The sequence below is a fragment of the Centruroides sculpturatus genome, unplaced genomic scaffold, assembly GCF_000671375.1.
Source record: "Centruroides sculpturatus isolate CEXI.00-Female unplaced genomic scaffold, Cexi_2.0 scaffold1514, whole genome shotgun sequence".
NCBI lineage: Eukaryota > Metazoa > Arthropoda > Arachnida > Scorpiones > Buthidae > Centruroides > Centruroides sculpturatus.
In genome coordinates, this window is record NW_019385705.1 from 80,703 (window position 1) to 98,464 (window position 17,762).

The 17,762-nt window shown below is 29.8% G+C and overlaps 2 protein-coding genes across 2 annotated transcripts in view; both read left to right on the plus strand.

Annotated features, from left to right (window-relative positions):
- Positions 1-11,842, plus strand: part of LOC111641362 (nucleolar MIF4G domain-containing protein 1 homolog) — a 34,278-nt gene extending 22,436 nt beyond the window's left edge. Inside the window, exons 10-16 of the mRNA XM_023387508.1 lie at positions 2,224-2,357; positions 2,418-2,531; positions 2,623-2,753; positions 8,127-8,291; positions 8,356-8,487; positions 11,514-11,730; positions 11,835-11,842. Of these exons, the coding sequence (XP_023243276.1) occupies positions 2,224-2,357; positions 2,418-2,531; positions 2,623-2,753; positions 8,127-8,291; positions 8,356-8,487; positions 11,514-11,730; positions 11,835-11,842 (901 nt within the window). The remainder of the gene's footprint in view (positions 1-2,223; positions 2,358-2,417; positions 2,532-2,622; positions 2,754-8,126; positions 8,292-8,355; positions 8,488-11,513; positions 11,731-11,834) is intronic.
- Positions 11,843-14,589: 2,747 nt separating this feature from the next.
- Positions 14,590-17,529, plus strand: LOC111641364 (parkin coregulated gene protein homolog). Its single transcript, XM_023387511.1, has 5 exons — positions 14,590-14,910; positions 14,988-15,119; positions 16,737-16,908; positions 16,980-17,123; positions 17,212-17,529. The coding sequence occupies exons 1-5, from the start codon at positions 14,767-14,769 to the stop codon at positions 17,373-17,375; spliced, it is 756 nt and encodes a 251-aa protein (XP_023243279.1). The 5' UTR covers positions 14,590-14,766; the 3' UTR covers positions 17,376-17,529.
- Positions 17,530-17,762: the final 233 nt, after the last annotated feature.

Sequence of the window (17,762 nt, forward strand, 5' to 3'; positions counted from 1 at the left end):
AAAAAAGAAAATATGTATGTATGCATTTTATTCAAATTCATATACACTACAATCTCAGTAATCTGGCTGTTTTGCTAGTTCAACATGTTCAGAAATCCAACAGTTGTCAACTCTTGGGTATGTCCAACTTGGATAGTTGACTGGCACTGTTACTAAATCATAGATAAGTTTCCTGACATGATGGGCATGACATCAAGCCTGTATTCCAAACACTCAAACTTGGGAATGGTATTAGATTGTTAGGCTCATCATCATAGACTGCTGAAAATATAACACTATACTTCATAAATGTAAAAATAAGCCCTCCCAAAACTTCCTGCCAAAAATACTGTACCTCCTATAAAATCTCCTATTGTCAATTCAATTTCCATTAAATTTAGTGGGGATCCACCAACACCTTAAAGTTGGTGGGGATCCACCAACTTGGCAACACTGGATTACCTGTGATTGCATTTCTGGGATGACAAAATGGCAGAAGACAATTTAAAATTATTTTAAAAGGGTTAGGAATTTGAGAAATCTAAAATACAGTAAAATATAACTGCTTCCTTTCATATTTCCTTTCAGTATTCAACATGTGTTTTTGATTATTACAATGTACTAATATTGTACAAATAAAGAAATGATTTCATTTCTAATGATTAACCATTGAATCCACTTTATTTTCAATATTCTGGTAAAAATCTCCTTAATCCAACACTGTTCCAGTCCCTTATATGTTGGATTACCAAGATTGTACTGTATATATTCATATGTGCAGCTAAGACATTCACAATATTTATAAGCAGCAAAAAACTATTTAAAAACTAATGTTTTCAATCTTATTAAAAGACCATTGCCAGGTTTAGCAAAAACTTCTATAATAGTTAAGAATGCAAGAAAATAAACACAAGTTTTATTATTTTTCATGTGCAATCAAATTTAATTAACTTTGTACTACAAAATATAAACAAATTAAAGACCTTTATGGAAGATAATAAAATAAAAGGTATTAAATAAATTTTTCATTTTGTGAGTGAATAGGTTTATAAATTAAATTAATTGTTAGCATTCTGCAATATAAAACAGTGTTTGTACTGAAATATTTGTATTGTTAAATATGTTATGTTAGATTAAGTTTTTTGTTTTATCCTTCAGTCTTCTTTAATACTAGCTAGTTCCATCTCTAACCTTAAGTCTAACTTACATGGACAGGGATGAGAATGATGATGACTGAAGTATTTGTATATTAACATTTTTGGTTTATTATTAAATTTTTTAAGGTGGTTAACAAAACAGTAATATAATAATATACTTATTTTTAGCATTAGTGAAATTTGAAACATTTGTATTTGACTTCAAAAAAAATTAAAATTGATAGTCTATTTTTGATTCTATGAGTTACAGATTAAAACATTTAAAATTGATATAAATTAAGTTTGTCTTTAAAAACTAAAATAAAGCTGATTTTTAATTAATTTAACAATTATTAAAAAATGTAATAGCTTAAAATAGTTAAATTTGAAACAAAAATATATAAAGTATCTTTTAGATATTTTTTTAAACAAAATTCTAAAATTTTTATTTCTTTTTCTGTAAACAACAGAAATCTTGATATTAAAATGCCAAATAAAATTTATGTCATTCCTATAATTTTCTTAATACTTATATTTTATAATTTGATACATTATTTCAAAATTTTCCTATCAAGTGATTTTTGGAAAAGTAATATAGAATCTTATTGACACATATCTATCAGAAATATTAACTAAATTTTTGTGCATTACTTACATATTGCAAAATTCTGAAATTTTTGTTGGAAAATTTGTTATGTTATCACTATTTTAACTGAATGGCTGATATCAATGAGGATTTTTCTCTACAGGGTTCAGTTATTTTAACTGATCAAAGAATTTTCTACTTAAATTCAGTTTTGCAATTTGTGCACTTCTTCCAGAATGCAATTTTTTATTTTGAAATAGTTAATATTTAATAAATAATTTAATAAAAATCTCAAAAAATTGAGAATTCTTTATAAGAAAGCTATTTTTATTATATTGACATTATAATATTTAATTATAGTATTAATACAATAAAAAAAAATAATACTAAGAATATTTAAATATATTCAAACTCCCAATTATTTAGTTCCTTAATAGCCATGATAAGAATTTGTAGTTCATTTGAATAATTAAATTAATTATTAGGCTGTTTGTATATATTGTTATATTTTTCTTATATAAGTAATAGATCTCGAGTTCACTTCATGTTGGATACGCTTACAGCTATTCGTAATAACAACGTGTATAAAATTCAGAATTATGATCCTGATTTGGTTGAACATATGAGAAAGATGTTAAGATGTTATCTCCATAAAGGTTAGTTTTTTAGTTTAATATAAATAAATATGCAAATTTTTTCAAGATAAATATTTTCAGGTTGTAGTATTCAAGAATTGAGAATATCTTATGGGGATTTATTAAAAGCAGATAAAGGAGGTGGAAGATGGTGGATTGTTGGTTCAGCATGGGATGATAATTCTGATAAAACTGGTAAGAAAATAAAATCATAATGTTGATCTTTAGAAAATATTTTAAGAGAAATTTAATTTTTAAAACTTTTCTATTTGGTACTATTATTTAGATCAGAAACAAGATATTGAAAACTCAAATGAACCATTTAACTACAGTGAAAATCTTCTGCAAAAAGCAAAAGCGTATAAAATGAATACTAATGTTCGTAAATTGATATTTTGCACAATTGCATCATCAGAGGTAAGAAGTTTTTGAATTTTTAATGTATTGGAAATAGCTTCTGCATTATTATTGTAAATTGTATTATAATATAATTCTTGAAAGTTTTATTATATAGTCAATGTTATGTATAAATATATAGCCAAAATAATCAGCATTGTACATGCATAACACTAATAAATGGACCGTTTATTTTGAAAGTGGTGTAAGTCCATTTTTGGAAAAAATTGAGAAAACACATAATATACATACAATTTAGTGTGAACTTTTTATTTATAAACAATTCACACTTAACATTTTAAAATAACCATAAGCTTTGATCAATTGAAAATTTATCGATAAATGACATTGCATAACCATTGATTTTGAAAGTGGTGTAAGTCCATTTTCTACAGTCTAAGCACTTGGGCTATCCATAAATTACATGTGCATTTTTCTTGAAATGTTTACTTTTCCCTCTTGTCCCAGTTTGTCCAAGTTTTTGTAACCCCTTTCCCTCTATGGATGTCCAACATAACTCTATCCCTGTTAAAACCTTCATCACTTTATGAATGATAGATACCATAAGTAGAAATGAAACATACAAGAAACTTTGAAATAAATATAATAAAATGCATATTGTATAAAATTTAATGAAATAAATGGATGTCCACTAATACTCAACCCTCCTTGTCCAACTTGTCTTAACCCCTCCCTCCCTTTCAGTGTGGACATCATTTAAAGACAGCCCCTTACAACAGAAGAGTAAAACTGTAAATATTACCAACAAATGTACAATTTGATAAACTAGAAAAAAATCCATGTAATGAATCTAAATGAAAAGCAGTGTCTAATGGTAAGCTCATAATAATGATAAATTTATCATAAAATAGTTTAACAATAAGTAAATATTTTTAATGTTCAGAATAAACAATACTATTTTATTTTTTGTTATTATATATGAACAAAATCAGAATAAAACGCAATGTGTTTCAAGTGACATTGAGTTTTACATAATAGAAATTTAATGAATTTTACAGTTTAGTAATTATGAAAGTGGTGTAAGTCCATTTATGGCCCAGAAAGAATATATTAGTTTGGATAAATTCACATAAAAGTCTTTATGCAATCAACTTACATATTTCTAAAGTCATAGAAACATTGTCAAACTTAGTACACTTTGTTTATATTTTTGAATCAACTAAAATGCAAATGTTTAAATATCTCGAAAGAAGAAAAAATGGACTTACACCACTTTCAAAATAAACGGTCCAAATAGTAAGTCCATTAATCATTTCACATGTGTTCTTTTCTTTTTTTTTGTTTTTTTTGAGAAATGGTACAATCATTTTATATATCCAGAATGTTATTTTATCTATCTGAACAATATTCTATCCATGTTTTTTCCACCATTTAATTTTTTAATTTTACATTTATCAGGACCATATCTTGTTTTAATAATTACTTTATCTAGCACTTATGATTAAAATATTGAAACTGGAATGAATTTTAACACAGTAATAATGTTTCTATCCTCTTAACCTAAAATTTATAAGAAAAATGAATTATTGACAAAATTTGTAAGAAAAATGAATTTTATTAGTATTAAGTAGATATAAGTCTTCCTAATATAAGCCACTTGGCACTAACTTCTACACTTAGCCATTCATGGCAGAACTCAATTATGTTTGCTACACTCAGGTTTTCTTTTAGACCCTTTAGGGGACTACGGCCTTTCAGCCTAAAAACTGCACGCCAACATCAAAACAGAGGGTACTGTAGTCATATGTATGTCAATTCAGAGGGATCCTACCTTTCTCTACTGTCTGTCTCCTCTCCCTCCCTCTTCCCCCTTTCCCTTACCCTCTTTTCTGCCAGCTAAACACTTCATGTATGGCTGATGTCTTTCTTGTATGTATGTATGTCATTACTTAGAGGAGTCTTTTAGATTTGGAATAGAAACATTTCTACATTCTGTCTTTATCAGAACTCTATTTATTGAATCTTTTAGCCTGAAGTCACGTGATAACATCAGAATTCCCATGCCTATTTTGGTAACAATTCTGCCCCTGGTCAGAGTCGGATGGTAAAACAAAGTTGGAGTTGGTAGATTTTTACACGACTCCACAGCCCTGTTTTAAACTAAAGATAGACCTGAGGTAGGGTTGTGTAATAAGCCAAAAATGTTTGTTAGAAGATTAAATGTGTTGGAATAGTGGGTTAAGGTATCATTTTAACTGTGCATGCATAATATTTGGTATAAGTTTATTTTATGTCATAAAACATTTGTTCAAACATATTCATCAATACACACATCTGAACTATGAGCAAGTGAATAATGATTTAGTCAGTCTTGATTATTTCTTACTTAAACAATCTCACCTCTTCTTAATTCAGATTATAAATAAAATAAAATTTTGTTAATGTATTTGATTTATAATTTTATATGATAATCCCATTTTGTGCAATAATGTAACACTTATCATAATCGATGAAACCATATTTAATATCAATTAAAACTTATTTATAGTATCCGATGATGTTTCCAAATCTGTAATTTAAGAGTATAGTATGATAAATATTTTAATAGAAGATAAAAAATAAGTGTTTTGTTTAAATTCATCTGTTGCACAGTTTTGAAGACAAACTTTCTAACAATATCAAATATGTTGCTATTTTTGACTAAATTGTTCAAGCTATAACAAAACACACACACACACAGTTGTATTGATCTCACTGACTGCCCTGACATATTTGGTTGGAAAAATACCACTCATTTTTCTGTAATAAATCCAGTTAACACTGTTGCTGCTGATTGATGTGATTTTGTATTATGTTGATGTAATTTTGTGTCATCTGGATGTTTGAAGTTTTTGGTAAATTGCACAATGCGTTATTTTTTGGATGTTATTTATTACTATTTGGAAGTGTAAGAAATATTTTACAGATTATATTTTATTCCTTGGTTTCTTATTTTACCAGGACATATTTAATTATAATGGTTTTTCATCATTAATGTCTTTGGGTGGATGCTAATGACTGAATTTTGAATCATCATATATAATTTCATAAAGATTTCTTAATCAGTATGTAACAGTGACATATTGTGTGAAAAAAATGAAGTGGCATGTTTTTTGCAACTTACCTGATGGCAGCAGCAAAACTGTTGAAAGTTACCAGAAAAATATTTTATAATTTTTATTTCAAAGCCTAATCCTCAACCCTCATTTAATCAACTATTTGCAGGTTACAGTATTCTAAGTCCCTCTACTTAATCATCATAATAATAAACATGTTTAAAGTTTCTTTGCATTATTAAATAAAAATTTTTCTTTTTCATATTTGAATTTTTAAAAATTATATAACAACAATTATATAAATATATAAATTATATTATTTAGTTATTTAATCTGTGTATAAAATAATATATATATATATTTATTATAAAGAATAATGACAAAAGTACATAGTGTATTCAAAGTAATGAAAAATACTAAGGTCAATGGCAGAGCTTGTAATATTTTTATATATTATTGACAAAATCATAAAAACTTCAAAATATCATTTACATTATGTTAAATTTTGAAGAAAAACGATGTTTTAATCTCAATATTTTGAATTGTTTTAAGAATAATTAAGATACAGGTATCCCTCATACAATACAGTTTTGCTCTAACAGAGTTTGAAAATTGGAGATATCATCATACAGCACGACTTCTGGTTTCACTCTAATATGGTTTTGCAAATCCTCGTACAAAATTTTGCAATTTTTAAGTGGAATCATTGTAATTCAATATTTTTCTTTTATATAAAGTAAGCATGCATGTCATCTCAAATTTGCTCATGGATTTTAAAATATTGAAATTTTCAATTTGTGCTGTGCAATCAGGTTTTCTTTTATCAGGTTTACTTTAACGAAAACTGATAGGACAAGGAAGAAAAAATTGTACTAGCTTTCCTATCAAACCAGGTGTCATTGTTGTTGCTTTCAGACTTTAGACTTGAAGACTAATCTATAAAAAGAAAACACAGTGACAATCTTCATATTTAGTAAAGTTTCTTGAAATACTGCTGTATTTGTACTGTACAAATTCTAGAAAAAAATCACTTGGTATTCGACTGAACAAACACTACCCACTAGAACAAATTATCGATTAACAACATATTTTTATTTTGTCATCCATAGAAAATTATGATAAAAATATAAAAAAATGAAGTTGCTGATGTTGCTGATATTTCTGATCAAAATTAACAAAAACGCTCAGGAGATAATGATACTTTGAAAAAAGAAAATGCCCTCATTTCACTAAAATTAATGTTAACAATGCTTTTAATTGTAATTGTTAGTTATATATTGATTATTAAAGAAATCAATAATTTATTTCCAAACATATTTCTCTTAGCAAAAGTATACTACTATTTTTCATTATTAACTTCTGGAACATAACTGTATGCTTTGCATAGCACAGATTCACATGACGTTTTTGATATTAGAAATTCAATTTCAGTAATGTAATGTTTAATATAATTTTATAATACAGTAATACCCCAAACTTATGCGATAGGTGGGACCGAGCGATAACCGTGTAAGTCGGGGTATAATTTCGCAATTTGTGTAAAATCCAAGTCGAATGTATGTAAGCTAATAAATGTTCTTTCTCGTTAATCTTATCTCGTCTTTTGATTCGTTCACGATTACAAGAAATCACCACATAGAGTCTCTCAAGTCTCCGTAGATATAACAAACACAGAAATAAATAACACAAAATAAATTGTAGCTATGCGTCGATTCTGCGNCTTCTTTGCAAAAAGTTCTTTTAAAAGACTGTTGCAATATTTCATTTGTTCTGACAATTTTCCTTTCTTTGGTTTTGTGCTATGTTGCTGTAAAATTTAAATGACAAGGATAAACTATAACTGAACACAATAATTTTAATATCAATAAAATTTACTTTTAATTACCTCAAACTAAGACACCATTTCTATAATAATTTAAAAGCTATGTTATTTATTTATCTAATTTTTAATATACTAACTATGATTGGGATTGTTATGGATGCAGCAACTTAAATCTTTATAATGTTACATTAACTCAATTGTAATAAGTTAAACCTATGAAAGTAATTACAATTTAGACACAGTTCAAGTTTATTATTAATTTATAATTTTTGTCTACATTTTTAACAGTAAATAATTATATTTTTCTACAACTATGTACTGAATAATTACAATTATAAAAACATTTTAAGAATAAGACTAGTAAAAAAACATATATAGTGTTTGCTTCATTTTTTTTTCTACAATTTAAAAAACTATATATTAAGCACTATTTTATATGATAGTTGTATTTTCCAGTAATGTTTATTTCATTCAATCCAGTCATTTTTCTTTATCTTTTAAACATTTCTTTTGTAGGACTATTTAGAGGCATTTAGTAAATTAATTCGGCTGAATCTGAAGAGCATGCAATACAGAGAAATCATTGTTGTGATATTGGATTGCTGTCTTCAAGAGAATCCATTTAATTTATTTTATGTTGTTTTGGCTGATAAATTTTGCCAGTTGGAGAGAAAATACAGGGTAAATCAAAAAAATTTTGTTAGAAATTTAAACAAAAATTTATTTTGTTTATTTTTTATTTTAGATGGCCCTTCAGTGTGCAGTTTGGGATAAAATAAAGTATATTGACAAATTAGTGCCTTCTCAGCGAAACAATTTTGCAGATTTTTTACTTCATTCGTTTATTGGTGAAGCACTTAACATTACAGTTCTCAAGGTATACATTTTGCTTAATTATTTTACATTTACAAATACAAATTATTTTATTAACTTTTGTCTTGGACAAATATAATATCAGTAGTTGCTATTTGTGAAGTGTTAGCAAAGTAAACAAGATTAGTGTTAATAAAACCAGAATTTCTATTATTGTGACATTAAAAGAACATTAACTGATATTTACTTGCATCATTTATTCAATAAATAATAATAATAATAATTTATACAATTTATTATTATGTTGCAAATGTCATGCTCAGCTGATACTGGTGCCAAGTGCTATGCTACTAAAGTCAAAGCATAGCTACCCAAACAAGTTAACATTAAGCCATGTTATTGGTATGTGTGTCAACATTTAGAAAGTTACTAACAATGCAACGTGTGTTTAATATTGCAGCTTTCTATGGTGATATGTATTACAGTTTAATGTTTTTAGACTTGTGTAAGGTATATAGTATAGCATCAGCAGAAGAAGGGACAATAGGTACAATAAATACTTTATCCATCCTCCATATCTGTCTTATTTCTTGAATAAGGGGAGTGTATGTATTGATTTTTCAGTGTGTGCATTTCTCATGTAATGAATGTTCGGAATGTAGATGTCTATTATACAAGTGATTTTACTGCATTTGTCAATGAGAGTGATGTCAGGTCTAATGTGATGAATTGTTTTATCTGTAATTATGGCTTTGTCAAAATATATTTTGGGTTTGTCATTTTCTAATACTGCCTGTTGAGTATATTTGTAGTATGACAGCTGGATGTTCAATAAGCTGTACTTCTGTGCAAGCTCTTAGTGTATTATATTTGCTACTTGATTATACATGTGTCAATAGTCTATTTGTGCTAAGAGCTTACAACTAGAGGATATATGTTGCATTGTTTCTAGCAGAATGTGGCATTTTCCGTAAGAGTCATTTGTTAGTGTATCCTTCAGGATGTGTTTTGTGTAGTTTTTACCGTTTATTACCTGATCTTGAATGGCAACCATAAAATCCTCAGTCTATCCAAACAGGTAGCCTCTAGTCAGCCAATAGTTTGACATAGTTTTGTCCTGAGCTAGGTCATAGGCATGATACCTACCATGAAGTGCCTTTTGGGCCTGTGACTGCATAGTGGTGTTTATGTTTATTGTATATTGAGCTATGTCCAGATGCTCAGAGTGTAAGTTTAAAGGTGTGTGGTTACTGTCTGCCAGAGTTATAGCTTTATATAATTTTGATGTTTCTTGTGGAAAAACTTCTGCAGTGCCTGAATTTTTTTATAGTGCAGGTTAACTGTATTAGTAAGGCCATGGTCACCTTCTTTACAAAGAAGAGTAGTCTTTCTACAGATGATTTTGGGTGATATTGTTTATGCTTAGTAACAGTTGTTCTTGTTTTTCTTTGAAGTTTCTTGAGATCTGTGCATGTCCAGTGTATAACTCCAAAAGAATGAGAGAATATAGGGACAACAACATAGGTATTAATAGCTTTAATACCTATGTTTTGCATTTAGGTGTGTTTTTAGTACTGCATGTAATCTGTTCTGGTATTTGAGTGTTAACCTTTGTTTTATCTGTGCATGTTCTGTAAGTTTGGTCTGTTGGAATCCTAAATATTTGTAAAACTTTTCCTCTTCCACGGACTCAATAATTTCTCTACTTCTGAGTACAAAGTCTCCTTTCTTCAAAACTCCTTTTTCAATGTGTAGTGTTTTGCATTTGTCTAGACCAAACTTCATTTGTATATTGTTTGAGTATGTGCATGTAGTTTGTAAGAAATGATGAAGCTGATTCTGTGTGGAAGGGATTCTGGTAATAAATTTGATATTGTCCTTGTACATGAGGTATGATAATGTGAACAATGTTGTTTTATTGTGTGTGATATTGTAGACATATTGTGTTTTGTTCAATATGTTAGATAAAGAGTTAAGTGCAAGGAAGAACTAAAAAGGACTCAATGAATCTCCTTGAAAAATTCCTCGCATGATGTGTATTTGATTTGTTTCTTTGTGAGTGTATAGAGGTTAAGATATAATGTTGTTATCCAGTGGAGCATGGTAAAACCAAAGAAACTAATGAGTTGGGGATGGATTTTATAGATGCAAAGTGTGTGCAGCAGCCAAATGTGTGGGATACTGTTAAATGCTTTTCTGTAATCATGTGTATGCTATGTATATGTTTGTGTTGCTTATGAACTTGCCATAGGATAACAGAGTTGCGTAGTCGTTCTTTGCAACCTTTGTGATTTCTATAGCAGCCTTTTTGTTCTGTAAGAATGTTGTGTTCATAAATGTGATTGTATATTGTTTGCAATGCAAGAGGTAAGAATCTTGTAAAGTATTTGAAGATAGTTCCCAGTGCAAAGATGTGAATTTTTTGTACCAGAAACTGTGAATGTTGTCTACGCCAGTTGTTGTCCAGTTGTGTGCTTTCTGCATTATTCAATGGATGTCTTATATATTTATTTCAGCACAATGCATACTGTGTCCAGTGCGTCTGTTCTCTTTGATCCAGTCTGCTTCAGCACTGTGCATGTCAGCAGTGCAAGTACTATGAATGCTAGCAGTAGCTATTTTTTATGTCTTTAAGGAGTTTTGTCACTGCAGCAACATCTACATTCAGCTTCACTTGGTTGTTTCTGGTTAATAAATGTATGACCAAGAGTATAGCAATGCTTCCTCAACTTTTTTCTTACCTTGATTTTGTCTTGAAGACTTTCATCTGTTCTCTACAATGAAAGAAGTTGAAGGGCTACAATTTCTAATCATCAACAGATATGGAAGCCACAGTGACAAAAGCCCATAAAGGCATTACAAAATGACTTTCAAGACTGCCAAAGCAGTTTTGGAAGTCATTTCAAATGCTGGTAGAAGTGTGTAGTTACAGAAGAAGCTTATTTTGAAAGTAGTGTGGTGTAAGAGTTTCTGTGTATAATTAAATCTGTGCTCAACATTTAGTTCATTTTGACTTCATTCAATAAATAAATATATGCAAGATAAGATTTAAAATGTTACATTAAACTATTTGTTATTTTCTATTTTTAGGTGATGAGCTTTTCTGATTTAAACGTCAAAATGATGAAATTTCTGAAGAGAATTTTTCGTAAACTGCTATTAAAACATAGCGAAGAACAATGTGCAAAAATATTTAGTAAAATTCCAAGTGATCAAAAAACTTTCAAAGAAAGCCTAAGGTTATTTATGCTGATGTTTTTAGATGATAACAAAGAAATTGTAAATAACAGATTATCTTTATTAGAAGCAAGGAATAAAATGTTATAAAAATAAGTAAAATTAAATTATTTTTCAAACGATTTCAGAAAAATGTAAAGATATTAAATGAACTTTGAAAATATAAAAATTCAGAAAAATGACATTTACAAGAACTGACAGAAGGCTCAATATGGAATCATTGTGACGATCACGTCTATTTCATCGATTATACAGTAGTATTGATGCTGATAGCAGGACGTGACAAAATCGTAAAAATGTAAAACACGAAAATATAGTTAAATAAATATATATTTGAAATTTTTGGGAAATCTCTTTTGAAAGCGGCAGACCATTATTGGAATGAGTGAAAGAAATAAGTGAATGGAAAAAAGAAAAAAAAAATACTCAATAAAGTCATTTTTATATTCATTTTTTTTAGCTTTTAAGTGAAGTATTTTACGTAGGAAACAGTAAATAAATAACGAAAGAAGATTCCATAGAAATTCTATGAACATAATGGAATTCGTATCTTAACTATAGTTAAAAGTTCTGTATTCGTTATTACGAAGTTTCGAATACAATAAAATATTTCAGGATACATTATATAAAATATCTAAACTTTTAGGAAAAAATTTGTAGTGTCCTTATCATGAAATTTTCTTTTAAGAGTAATGTATATGCTTCAACAATAATCAATTTCGAGCCACTGTGTGGCACTCTCGTAGAGGACCCACAGTGAATGAATAAAATAAAAGAGCTGAACACTGGTTGTGGGTTCACACTTCAGCGATGGGCCTGCCACGTGAAGTTTTCCGAGTTTTCTTCGTGTGTCTAATATCTAAGTAGAGTCTAATTTCTCATAGAAGTNAAAAGTCTTCTAATGAGTTGATGAATGAATATTACTGAATTTTATTGAATGTAAACCTATAAAGAGATGTTTTATATGTTTCTAAGTTTTTGTTCTGTAAAATCTTCTAAAATAGTATCAAAATCCAACTGGCTTTCTTCTTGACTCTCAATCGACATGATTGCTAAACTGTTTAATCTATTCTGTAATTTGAAAGTATTTTTAAATATATAAATTTTGATGTCCTGCGGGCCCGATTGGCACAAATCACTCCAATCGCCTCAAATCCGGCCCTGGTCTTATTGGAAGATTCTTCCAATAAATTAGTATATAATTGTAATCAATCCCAAAAATATTAGATCTTATTTCACAAAGAGAATCACAACTGTCAAGCAAATGAATAACCATCATCTTACAGAACTAATATTCGGCATTATTTGATAAGTTTGCTATTTGGAATAATCGTATATTTATTTAAACGAAGTTCAATAAATAGTGATTTGAATTTATGCGGCGGTTTCTTCTCCCGAAAATTCGAAGTATCGGACCAGTTGTGTGTGTGTCTCGTGCACATCGTCTCCGTCCCCCGACCTCGGATCTCGGATCTACATCTTCCCATCATCAGAAGTCGACCGCATCGTCCCGGAGTCGTCGAGGGAACTGCTCTTCGCGAACAAGGGACACTCTTTCATTTGGGACTATCTTGGATAGGAGAGAAAGACCCAGAGGCCGTTGCCGACTTAGAACTTTCAAGATTGCGGTAATCTTTTAAGCTTTTTTCCGTGTCACATAAACGGTTTCTTGTAACCGCAGAGTCTATCTCATTATCACTACGACCCCCCGACCCTCTTGACATATTTCGACCCCCGTCGGCAACCTTACAGATTTAATTTAAAAAATTTACTTGAAAAAGGATAGTTGTATTTTTTCTACTTTGTCAACCACCAATTTCTCCATATTGGGAATGCATATGAAATGCTCGATCTTATTAACACATCAAATAATCTAAAATAGTTATTAAGCGACGACATTTTGACAAGTAGTTTATAAAGATTTGAGATTTTTACCTTATCCTCGATTATCATTTTTTCCAAATGTAAAGAAAAAGATCTACGAGGAGTAAAATGAATTTCCAAATATTTAAAATTTGAAAGAACTTCCAACTTTTGTTTCTATAAATAAAATTTATCTATTATTTTTAATTTGCCTCCTGTGCGAAAAATTATTATTTTTCGTCTGTTCCAAGTTAGAAATTCTTTAACGTTATTTGTCAATTCCTCCTCATTGCCCATTAAACCAAAGATAACTATACAGTCGACCCCCCCTATAACACTGTTGATTTTTCCGTTTTATATGAATTCCATGTTGTACGAGTCACTTAGAATTTACAAATACGTGAGCCGTTCACAGCCCGGCACACGTATTTGTAAAATCTAAGTGACTCGTACAACATGGAATTCATATAAAACGGAATAATCAACAGTGTTATAGGGGGGGTCGACTGGTATTGTTCTTTTTAGTTCGTTGTAAAATGAATTTAACAAAAAAAGACTACATAGAAAAATTATCAGTACATACTGTTTTAAAACGTTGTTAACTCTTCAATTTTCTCTTCTGTACGAATCAATCGTTTTTCATACTCTTTATGCAAATTATTTAACCAGTCGAGAGTAAGGAGGAGTACCAGACAGGATTCTGTTACACACCTCCAATCTCTAACAAAATAAGAATTAATAAATTAATAATGATACTAAGTAAAACCTCTATAACAGAAGTAACATCAAGAGACATTAGTTGAACACTCCTCCTCACTTTTCAAAATTATTTAAATAAACACGCTTTGTTGTAAGATTTCTGAGGGGTTTTATTATTTCATTTGATTGTAATTTCAACAGGTGCTTTGGCAAAATTTCACCAAAATATTTATTCTCGTTTTTCGGCTTTCGAGTAGGAGATAATAAATTTGAACGCAAATTTTTAATAATGTGACTTGGATCGAAAATTATTTATAAAAAGATTCAAAATAATTTCACTAAAAGTTAAAAAGCTCAAAAATCAAATTTCCTTTTTATTCCGCAACAATATATCTAAAATTCAATTGTAAATAACATTAAAAAAACAGGAGGAATCGTACTTTTCTTAACTGAAAACTTACGGTCTAGTGCTTGCTTTTAACATCATTTTTCATCGAAATCTTTCATCTGGTATCAAATTTCGTTAATAGCAGCAATAGATCGAATGGAATTATCAAAATCTACGAAAAAATCTCTTAAAAAGGAATACGAAGTTCGTGATAAGAGCAATACTTTAATGAAAGAAGCAAATCCTCCAATCAGAGAGGTTCCTGCTTTCACCATTGAGTCTTTACAGAAAAACACAAAGGTAAATATACCTTTCTTTCTTCTACTCATTCTGTAATTAAATTATTCAAATTCAATATTTCACACAAAAATTTTTAGGTTACGGGACCGCCATTAGAGAAACCTCTTAAAGTAAATGTTTACAAAAGTTTATTTAGAAAGAGATACGAGACGGGTGAAATTCCGGTATTTCTCTATCAGGAAAGCTCTGGATTTAGTTTAAAGTGGTTGGTAAGTTTCGTTTTACGGAGGCGAGAGAGTTGAATAAGACGGGGATACTCGCTGTACAGCATAATAGGTGTTTCTATCTACCATTTAAGCAGTCTACTATGAAGTGCATTATCTGTTTTAGTTATGAACTGTACAAAGATCATTCATTTTTTATTTTTTTTAAATAATTTTTCCAATTTTAAACTCCTACTGCAGCATAAATGCGAGGGCGGCTTATATTCAAAGTAATACGATAGTTGTATATTTGACAATGAGTTTAAAATGAATCGTTCTATGGAATGTTTCACTATAAAATTCTATGAAAATACAAAAAAAAAATCCAGCGACGAGTTGCTTAACTTTTCCAGCAACATTTGATGGCGCTATCTGTTACGATATTTTATTTAAAAACTTTTTATATTTTTAACTGTTATAAAATGGCAAAAAGCTTACTTTTGAGGGTAAGGATGGATTTTATAAAAAAAAATTGTTAATGCTAATAACGAGTAAAAAATCATTAAGTCCCACCCTATTCGAGATACACACGACCTCCATTATCTCTCCACCCCTCGACCTTTAATTACCAAAATTTAATAGTACCAGTCCCCCTAACACACAAACCTATCTGCAAAATTTCAAAAAATTTTTAACAGAATGCACAGGAGTTATTAAACTTCAAACAGGGTAAACAAAATCGTGCCATACAAACATCCATATATATATAGCATTTCTCGACATTTCAAGATGCGGCACCTGAGTCCAAAAAAGTAAAAATCTTGGGGGGAGGTCTTTTTGAACGATCGCCATACTTTCCTGGTTGTTATATATAACAACCGGGAAAATAAAAATTGTAGACCTATAAATTCCCAATGTCGTCCTCTGTTCGTCTTTCCTTGATCTGAAGAACGGAGTTAGTTAGATGAAAGCCGAGACCAGAAATGGAAATCTTAGGAGCAGGAGGCCCCGATTAACTATATACGATCGTCCGATGCAAACCGAAAGTTGTATTATTTCAATTCAAAAAATTTCCCCTGATCGGCACGACTCTATTGTTAAAGAAAAAGTATGATGTACTGTACTGTACTGTACAATACATGGACAAGGTCACTTAGTAATTTGAGGTGGAGAACATATTTATTAGTTGCGGTTATATTCTACTAATCAACTCTATTACTTTTGTGATTAACTTAATAGGTTGATTAAACTACACCAGAATATTGTAGGCCACAATTGCACACATTACTGGCGGACTTAATCCTCAATAGAATTGATCAGCACGAGTAAAGAATGGGGTGTTAACTTAAATGTGATAAAGTTTTTTCTACTTTTTCGCATTTTTAGCTATTCACACTAATAAAAATAGGTTTTGATAGTATGAAATTTATTACACAGAGTGATTCAGTCTCCAAACAAAATATAGATTACTGGAAAGGACACACTTTCGAGTGTCCTTTTCAGTAATCTATATTTGGTCATGGTTCAGCTCCCGTTACTGGAACCTGTATGACTGCATAATAAGACGAATCCTTTGCATGTGTTATGGAGACTTTTAAATCACCTTTTAGTTATTCTTTAAAACGCAATATTTAATTATGACATCAAGATGATTCCTAACATATTCTGATTATTTCTCTATAGGTTAACATTTCTGATCTAGACTATCGCCATTATCTACCATCTTTTATGGAAGGATTATTAGAACTCGAACATCCATATAATCTAATCGCCGAACTAGGATGCAAGGAAATGATGAATAATGGTGGCGAAAAAATAATTCATGCGCTGCCTTACGCTATTCCACAAATTAACAGTAAGTATAGAAAATTATTGCCAAAAATTAAAAAAATAATAATAATAAAATTCAATTCTTTTTAATTTCAGAAGCCTTAGCAACTCGCCATCCACTTATATTGGTCAGAGCCTGTCGTGTCATTCAAAGTTTAGCTCTATCGGAAGCTGGCCCATTTTTGGTATCCGCTTATCCTAAGCTTCTTCCGTCATTGCTCTTATTTTTAGAAAATATTAGTAAGGATAGTTATAAAAAATAATATTCTTTTTAGTATATGTCTGAGAAATACTAATATACGTATTCTGTTATATATATTTATAACAGAAAATTTAGGTGATGGAATTGATTACGGTCAGCGAAAAGGAAATTGCTTGGGCACATTGGCCAACGAAACTTTGCAATTGCTAGAAAAGGCAAGAGGACCGGATGCTTATCATCATATCAAAAAAGTGATTCCGGTTTACGAATCGTGTGTCCACAATTATTAGAGATTCAGGAGCTTTAGACATTTAAATTTTCTGTTAGCTTTTCTAACTGTTTTGTTAGATAAAGAATTCAGAAAATCGATCCGGTATTAGAAAAAATTCCTGCAAATTTTCAAATAAAACTTAAAAAAATTCTATACAGTTGTATTTATAAGCTAATACTAAAAACATTTAACGCCCGCCACTGGCCGAATAAATAGTTTTAGTTGGTCGTGGGTTCGTGGAGTTTTTTCGGGTTTTCTTCACGTTAGTACACCAAACTGGGAGCCAATTTTTCCATAAATTACCTCCCGGGAGCAGCGACGTGCCGTCATTGGAAGCTGTGGAAACGATTTGTATTTTCTAAAATATAAGTACATATTGCGCGATTATTTTTTCATATTTAATCGT

Coding starts and splice junctions, on each gene's coding strand:
- LOC111641364 (XM_023387511.1), top strand. CDS start 14,767: ATGGAATTATCAAAATCTACGAAAAAATCTCTTAAAAAGGAATACGAA. Junction 14,911..14,987: donor CTTTACAGAAAAACACAAAG/GTAAATATACCT, acceptor AAAAATTTTTAG/GTTACGGGACCGCCATTAGA. Junction 15,120..16,736: donor GATTTAGTTTAAAGTGGTTG/GTAAGTTTCGTT, acceptor ATTTCTCTATAG/GTTAACATTTCTGATCTAGA.